Here is an 8,042-nt window from a genome sequence, read left to right as displayed (position 1 = left end):
ATATTGCCAACCATTCCCGTAGCAACTCGCGGGGAATTGTCTAGTTTGTATAATAGGGGTGCTTAATTAAGCGTCTACCCTATAAAAATAGGGGCACAGATGCTTAAGAAAAGACTGGTTTATTTCTATAAGCATATTGCATTGTACAAGGCCTAAATCAATCAATCAAGTGACATCTCTTTCTCTAAAGAAATTGAGATATATTTCTATAATTTTTCTATTTTTATGACATTTTTATTCCTATTATTATTATTAACCAAAAGGCCTTAAATTACAACACGCACACATAAGAACCAATGCATTGGAGTTCCCTAATCCAAAAAGGACACCTTTTTGGGGAAATGATTAGAATCAACTGCCCAATTCTACGTCTTGTTTTCGCTGCGTCGAGAGCACAACCACCTGTCGGATCAGTCCCACACACCGCAAGACTCAGTATTTTGCATATCGCCCATATTTCTGAGACATGGGAAATGTTGCAGTGGCAACACGACAGTGTGACGATGTAGGCGGAAAATTTCTACAACATAACCCCCGTTACCAAAAAAATCTGCATCACAATCCCTGTTACAAATATTTTGCAAAAGTGGTTTATACAACGGAACCCTATGTTGCAAAATTGACAAAGGAGAGAAGGACGCTTGGCGAGGTTATGCTAGATCTAACAGCTCGCGAGAGGGCGGATCTTTCAAAAAGATTCACCGGCTGACCCGTAGCACGTTTCATCTTTTCTTTTTCTTTTTTATTATTATTAGATAAAATAAATTTATAGAAGGCCAAAAGTTCGACGCGGACGACAACGGCGGATTCCCCTGCTCCCGCTTAACTCGCCGCCTGGCACGGCGAGACCCCTCTCCTACGTCGTCGGCACCGAGGGCCTCACCGGAGCGGGCCCATGGAGCTCCAGCGCACGAGCACGACACAGCAGCCCCTGCCGGAACTCGACGCTCCTCCTCCTGCAAGTACGTATCCCTCTCCGCAACCCAGTTCCTCTGTTTTATTTCCGCCCACGCGCCGTCGAGCGATGCTTTGTCTACCAAATCTAGGTTTCTTCCCCGCCTCCGGCGCTCGGCCGCGGCAGTGAACTGCCCCTCCGCTGAGCTCCACCAAATTGTGTTCGCGTTGCCGGGCTTCAGCTCTACTCTACCAGACGCTTCCTTAGCACCTGAGCATCCCTCCACCTCTACCAGTTTCAGCCGTCCTAAATCCGGCTACTCGGGAGTTGCTTCGGTGTGCAGCGACTTGGGCCAATCCCTTCCGGCAGTTCTACATAGATGCGATTGTGTGCCGCCACACCCGAGGGCATCGATGAACTGCAGAATATTACTGGCTGTGGGGAAAAAAAGTTGCTCTTCTCCTTGGATAGTGGGCTATCCGATCGATTTAGATTATGCAAGGAACTGAGATAGATTCAGCTTAAAAATTTGGAAAAACACTGCAAGTACATCTGAGTTGGTGCTTTAAGAGATAAAAAAAACAATTTCAACAGATTGCAGATTATCTTTTGTAATCATGCTTTGTGTTTTATCTCTTCTTTTGAGCAATTATTATGTCCCGAGATTTCCTCGCGTTCACATGCAAAACTTTAATGGCATGATGGATCTGCAAAATTTGATATTAATGTGCCCAAGTGCTCTGCAGAGAGGGGGCGGAGAGCTTCATCAGCTGAAACAAAGGCTCAACCCTGCGGAGAAGGTGACTTTTGTCAAGATGCCACAAAAACGAAACAAGACTTTGAGCTTGACAAACTTCCTGAGGTATGGGTTGCAAATAACTCCATGGTTATTTTTACTTCTGGTGCTGCATGCATTTGGGGTTTGGGCGCAGCACTCAGATGTACACCACTTATTATTGATCAACAATCTTGTGCATGGTAAATTCGCTAACAACAATTAAATGAACTTATGTGCTATTTTATCTTCCATGCAGGTTTTCATGCAACACACATGCTTCAATTAACACTATATATAGTTTTGTTGTTAATTCCAAGTGAAGTCAGTGTTAGTGCTAGCTATATCCTAACTACTAAACTTGTCAACAATGCTACTGCAGGACATGCTACATCATATACATTCCCTCATGCCTGTATTAGACGCTGGTCGTGCTGCCTGTGTGTCTAGACGATTTCTGGGTTCATGGAGATGCTACTCGAACCTCACACTCAACATACAAACACTATGGTCGCCTGGCGATAAATTTGAGGGAAGTGAAATGTATTTCATCAACAAAGTTGACAAAATTCTTAGTAACTATTCTGACAATGGGATGAAGGTGAAGACACTAAAACTTAATCTTTGGCATTGTAGCAGTGTGAGTGCCTCCGACCTAGGCCGGTGGCTCAGAATTGCTGTCAAATCTGGGATCAAAGAACTTTGCTGTTCGCTGTCTCCTTGCATGAAGGAAAAGTACTGCTTCCCATGTTCGGTTTTATTTGATGAGGCGGTTACGAGTTGGATCGAGTCCCTCTATATCTCCAACTGCACTTTTCATCCCATAGAAACACTTGGCTGCTTTAGAAGATTGAAAAGTTTAGTTCTGTGCGGTGTTCGCATTACTGAGGAGGGACTACGACAGTTGCTCCCAAAATCTTTCAGCTTAGAATGGTTGGAGATCTTTTCGTGCAATGAGATAATTTGCTTGAAGATACCTTGTACACTGCAGAAGCTCAAGCTCCTCAAGGTTGGAAGGTGTCGAAAGATTCAGGTGATAGAGATCAGTGCCCCAAATCTCTCCGCTTTTCACCATTATGGGTTCCCGCCAGAGATCTATATTGAAGATTCTTCCCAGCTTACGGAAGTATATTTTTCATCTTTATATCCGTCCGGAATTCTCTCTTACGGTCGTGCAAAGCTTCCATCTATCGCCAGCAATGTTGAGAGGCTTACCCTGGTGTTCTGCGGTGAGGTATGTTTTGGGTACATTTTGAGAAAATTATATTTAGAGGTATCAGTAGACTAGCGTGTAGTGGTTATATTGAGTAACAGACTTTGTTCTTCAGAATGTCAACACTCCAATGCTTCCTGAAAAGCTCCACCACCTCAAGACTTTGGAGTTTGAACTTCACGGCTCAGGAGCCTGCTCCCCTGTCTATGATATCTTCTCTCTGGTTTCTTTTCTTGATGCTTCTCCTGCCTTGGAATCTTTGATCTTGCGTGTAAGTCACTATTCATGTCTTCTTGAGCTATATATACTATCCATGGAAAACCTGGGAGCATATCTTTCATCTTTTAACTATTGGTTATCAAAGAACAATGATATTGATGATGATGTAGAACAATGATATTAATGTTGATGCTACATCATCATTTGCAGGTAGGACGAAACGCCATAGTAGATCATTGTGATGCTGGGGACGATGTATACCTAAAGGGGAAATCAGCATGCCAGCATGACCGCCTCAAACGGGTGACGATCACGGGCTTCTGTTCAGCCAAGAGCCTGATTAAGCTTGTGATCAGCATCCTTGAGAGCGCTCCTTCACTCGAGCGCCTCACGCTGGATACGACACCGCGTGGCTGCGGTAGGAAGCTTGGCGATACTAGCATATGCACTGCCGCAAAATACAGGAGTAAATGCTGTTGGATAAGCAAGAGATCCCTCAAAGAGTCTAACAGAGCTGTTGAGGCTGCAGGTAGATACATCGCAGGGAGAGTTCCATCGGCTGTTGAATTTGAGGTCCTTAGCCCTTTAGGCAATGCCATACTGGCAACCCGGTAGATGATGTGTTGAATAAAAGTTAGTTCACTTAACTCTCGAGTTTGTAGCTTGGCTCATTTGACCCTCAACTATGAATTGTATGCATACACGTGTGACCCTCCAAAGTTTCAAAACCAATGCGCATAGCCTGGGTTATGTGCCGTGGTTTTGAAAGATTTGCAGGGTCTGATGTCCGCAGCATGCCCCCACCCCGTGTAACCTTTAACAGTTATGTTCTCTCATGGCCTTTAGCTTCAGACGTCATAATGTCGTGCCATAACCTTGATTTGTGTCAACATGCATTGCATAGAGGAGGGGGGAGATGCCAATTGACTATCTTTAACCTACTAAAGGAATAGGCATAGCATACTTGCATATTCCATCTTAGCATTTTTTTTTCTTGCATGCTCATTCTATGGATTGTTTTTCCCTTGGTTTTTCAGTAACCCAAAGCCGAACCCTTATGCGGTTATATCATCGAGATACATGACAAAGAATCAATAAGAGCTTCCACTTCCAGAAGGAAATGTTTTGTGCTCCCAATTTTGTTCTCAAGCATAGCGACGACAATAAGTGACATTACCACGAGCTAGTGTTGTGTAGGCCATATGTGCAGGCTTTCTAACTTCTTCTCTGTTCATCATATGTGGATATTCTCGTGCTTCAGCAAAGAAAATTTTCTACAGTACATTTTATGAGCTTTCCATTTTAAAAAAATTTGCAAGATGGTATATACTTAGTATCCAATGGCATTACTCTGGATGTAAAATCTGTCTTCTTTCTTATAGTACTCCCTCCGTCCTAATATTCTTGTCTTAGATTTGTCTAGATACAGATGTATCTAACACTAAAATGTAACTAGGTACATCCGTATTTAGACAAATCTAAGACAAGAATTTTGAGACGAAGGGAATAGTATTAAGATGAGAGCACCTTCATGAGCTTTGGCAATACATGAGGAACTCTGTACTCTTTCTCTGCTACCCTATATATTGCGCTCATACTTTGGCCAGTAGAGGCGTCAATAATACATGCTTACGATGAAGTTATGCCAAATGTTAACTAAATTATAAAGATTAAAATCCAAATTCTCTCATCCAAACACCACTTAACTCAAGCCTCAGCTGGAAAAAGCCTAGTCGGAAACCAAAGCCCTCAACTAAGATCTGACGGTGCAGGGGTCTCCAACGCCAGCCGCGCCACCGTCTGATCTCTAATTTTGTACACACAGGAATTGAGGAAGTCCTCCTCAATATTATGGATCACACTCCGCTTGCTCATGAAGTAGATGCAATATTCCTGAGCTCCGCCGCCGACAGATTGACCACCAAGAGATCAGCCTTGGCTGACAAACAGAGCATGCCCCTTCAATGTACCGACCTCGCTCCACCATCCGTGGCTGCTGCTCAGCAGTGGCGGATCTAGAACTTGACCAATCGTGGGGCAACATTACAAAGAATAGCATTTTTTGTCGAAACACATTAAAAATAGTTAATAAAATGGTGAATATACATATGAATGCACTAGTAAAAAAAGTTCTACAAATTGTTTGTGGGGGCCATGGCTCCCATCACCCCAACCCTAGATCCGCCACTGCTCAGGTCAGCTGCCTGGAACTGGAAGACCTTGAAGCACTGCGATGGCGTGGGCGAGTCGATGGGATACGGATGAAATCCGTCCCACCGGCAGCAAGACCACGAACAAATTAGGAAATCATTGTTGCTCATCTAGCCAATCCCCTGTCCTAAAAATTTAATTTTATCAAATCTTCAAAACGATCACTCAAACAATTGTAACCAATCGATCACATTTCACACAAACACAAACAATTTGAATGCATAACATTATAGTTCAACTACGAGCATAAATATAGTTCATCGAATCCATCTAACATAACCATAATTTGTGCCAAAAACCACCGAATAAGCATGTCCGTCCACCCCCTCGGTTCTCTCGTTTGGGTATATGTATATGGCATTGACATCACAATGTCATTGAGCCCAAGTGTGTATCTTGCATTCAATTCATCCATGAAAGGGGTGGCATCATCATTCAATTGCTCACTACAAACGTAAAGGAAAACCTAGCAATCAGTATTTAATCATGCATCACTTTGCGAAGCAATTGCAAACAAATCGGCCACATCCACCTCGTCCAAAATTAAACAAATCATGCATCCGTTTGTGAAGATTTTTTTTACCTTGCGGGCATTTCCTCGAGCATGTCGTCGCCACTCGTGGTATCAGCTGACTCCACCTTGTCCTCGACCGCCGGAGGTGGAGGGGATGGTAGTGCGGCTGTAGGAGGCCGCATAGTACTTGCTGACACTGCGACGGGTCGAGGAGGAAGCGTCGAGGCCACTATGGTCTTCTTTATCTTTGTCGTCGCTGTGGTGTTATCGATCAACACCGAATAAGCAAGTTAGTCCACCATCGATGGCTGACGGGCCCTTTTTCGTTCGGCTTGGGCAAGGGTGATACGGTCGTTGCGGCAGAGCGACTGCTGACAAACACCAGTGACGATGTGCTACCGAAGATGTTCCTTCCTTGCCGCTACTGTTCCTGTGGTACCGCCGCCAAATTCGTGGTTGTCGGTGAGTCTCTGGTGTCGGTAATGGTGTCCATGGGTGCGGCGGGGGATGGCCTTTCCATTCAGTCGGTCATCAGGGAAGGGGGCGGTCAGCGACGAGGACATGGACGGCGATATCGGGGTGGGTAGGGAGGTTGTGAGCAAGCGTGAGGCAGCATGGCTTCTGGTCAGACCACCCTGAACAAACATATTTTGCTCAAATATAACTTTTAGGGGGTCCGCTAGAGATGTTGCTCTCCTGCATGGCCCATAACCCCCTAGATTCCTCGCTTAGTATAATAGATTCCAAGGCGGGAGTAAGGTTTTTACCCAGGACTAGGGGGCAAACCAAGGTAAACTTTATCGCCTTGTATTCTTGATACCCACATGGCATGAGGTGAAGTTTCCATGACTACTCCTATGTCTCGACGAAAACCTCCTCGGTAGCTGGTTCCAACCATGTGGGTAAAATGCCACCAGATCAGATCTATGTCTCCATCTTCAACATCGGACAGCAAGGCATCGCTACCAGCAGTTCGACGAAAGGTCTTGGATGATAGGGATCTCGGGGGCTGACCACGTTAGATCAATAGTCGTCCGGTCGTGCTATTGGCCCAACCAATTCTAGAATCCCAACCTGGCAGAAGCCGAACGGGTCGGTCGCGAGCAAGGCAAGGAGACTCTTGGTGTTCATCATGTTAAGCTTGGGGATGAGGCTTCGCCCCTATAAAGACCATCTGGTGTTGCAAGTTCGAGAACAAATGAGGGTGTGTACAATGCTTCTATCTTAGAAGTGCCACATAGGATAAATACAGAGGTGGAGGAGAGTGGAGTGAGAAGAAAAGGCTTGCCTTTTCTTAATTATAAGAGATGATTTCTTAGCACAATATCTCTCATCAGATATTTAGAGACATCTGATTATAAAAAAAATAGACTAAGAGATAATCCTTTGTACATCAATTTTTATTATCATCTCTAGATTACGTTGCAGATCTAAGCTAAGACTGCATTATCACCTTGTACATGTTCTACATGGCTGGACCATGACCCCCTGGCGATCCCCATTGCTTGATTTACTTTTTCAAAATTTCAAGGAGTGCCCACCACATTGCTATATCTTAGATCTATAGATATAATAATGTCTTCCTTATTTATTTATGTTCGCTTGATTGAATTTATAATTCAACTGAAACCTTATGTTTTGGAAAAGCGCACATTATTGTATCTTTTCAATACGGTCAAATTATGTTATTTGAGCCTAGTTAATAGTTTAGTTTTTGGATGCTAAAATATCTTTATGCAAAGTGTAATGTTTTTTTGCAGGGATATGCGAATGTTATCTGAGCATGATATGGTAAAAGGAAGATGCAAAATGTGGCCAAATCAACCAGCGAGTGCAGAGATGTGTTGTCCCAGGTGTCTGATTGTTAGGATACTTATCACCAATGTTTTCGAGTCGATGAGTCGACGAGTCGCTCAGGGGGGGCGACTCTAGACTAGTCTAGACTAGTCTAGACTCATGGTCGATGAGTCGACATGGCGACGAGTCGACCTGAGTTAAGCAGCAGCCAGGGGAGGAGCACAAGTGCTCAACAGCAGCAGCAGCAACAAGGGGAAGGGCACACCAGCAGCCACATCAACCAGGGGAGGAGGGGAGGAGCACAACAGCAGGAACAACAACCAGGGGAGGGGAGGAGCACAGTAGCAAGGGAGGAGGGGAGGAGCACACCATAGGAGGGGAGGAGCAGAACAGCAGCAGGGGCAACCAGGGGTGGCGG

At 44.6% G+C, this 8,042-nt stretch overlaps 1 protein-coding gene across 1 annotated transcript; it reads left to right on the top strand.

Moving 5' to 3' along the window:
• Positions 1–783: 783 nt before the first annotated feature.
• LOC119365875 lies at positions 784–3,963 on the top strand. The gene is made up of 5 exons (XM_037631522.1): positions 784–962; positions 1,642–1,757; positions 2,053–2,904; positions 2,999–3,154; positions 3,313–3,963. Exons 1-5 carry the CDS (start codon positions 896–898, stop codon positions 3,715–3,717), a joined length of 1,596 nt encoding a protein of 531 aa, XP_037487419.1. The 5' UTR covers positions 784–895; the 3' UTR covers positions 3,718–3,963.
• The last annotated feature ends 4,079 nt before the right edge of the window (positions 3,964–8,042 follow it).

This window comes from Triticum dicoccoides, chromosome 2B (assembly GCF_002162155.2).
Source record: "Triticum dicoccoides isolate Atlit2015 ecotype Zavitan chromosome 2B, WEW_v2.0, whole genome shotgun sequence".
In the NCBI taxonomy this organism is placed as follows: Eukaryota; Viridiplantae; Streptophyta; class Magnoliopsida; order Poales; family Poaceae; genus Triticum; species Triticum dicoccoides.
The sequence above is the reverse complement of the archived record's forward strand: the minus strand, read 5'-3'. Positions and strand labels throughout refer to the sequence as shown.

Coding starts and splice junctions, on each gene's coding strand:
- LOC119365875 (XM_037631522.1), top strand. CDS start 896: ATGGAGCTCCAGCGCACGAGCACGACACAGCAGCCCCTGCCGGAACTC. Junction 963..1,641: donor CGACGCTCCTCCTCCTGCAA/GTACGTATCCCT, acceptor AGTGCTCTGCAG/AGAGGGGGCGGAGAGCTTCA. Junction 1,758..2,052: donor AGCTTGACAAACTTCCTGAG/GTATGGGTTGCA, acceptor ATGCTACTGCAG/GACATGCTACATCATATACA.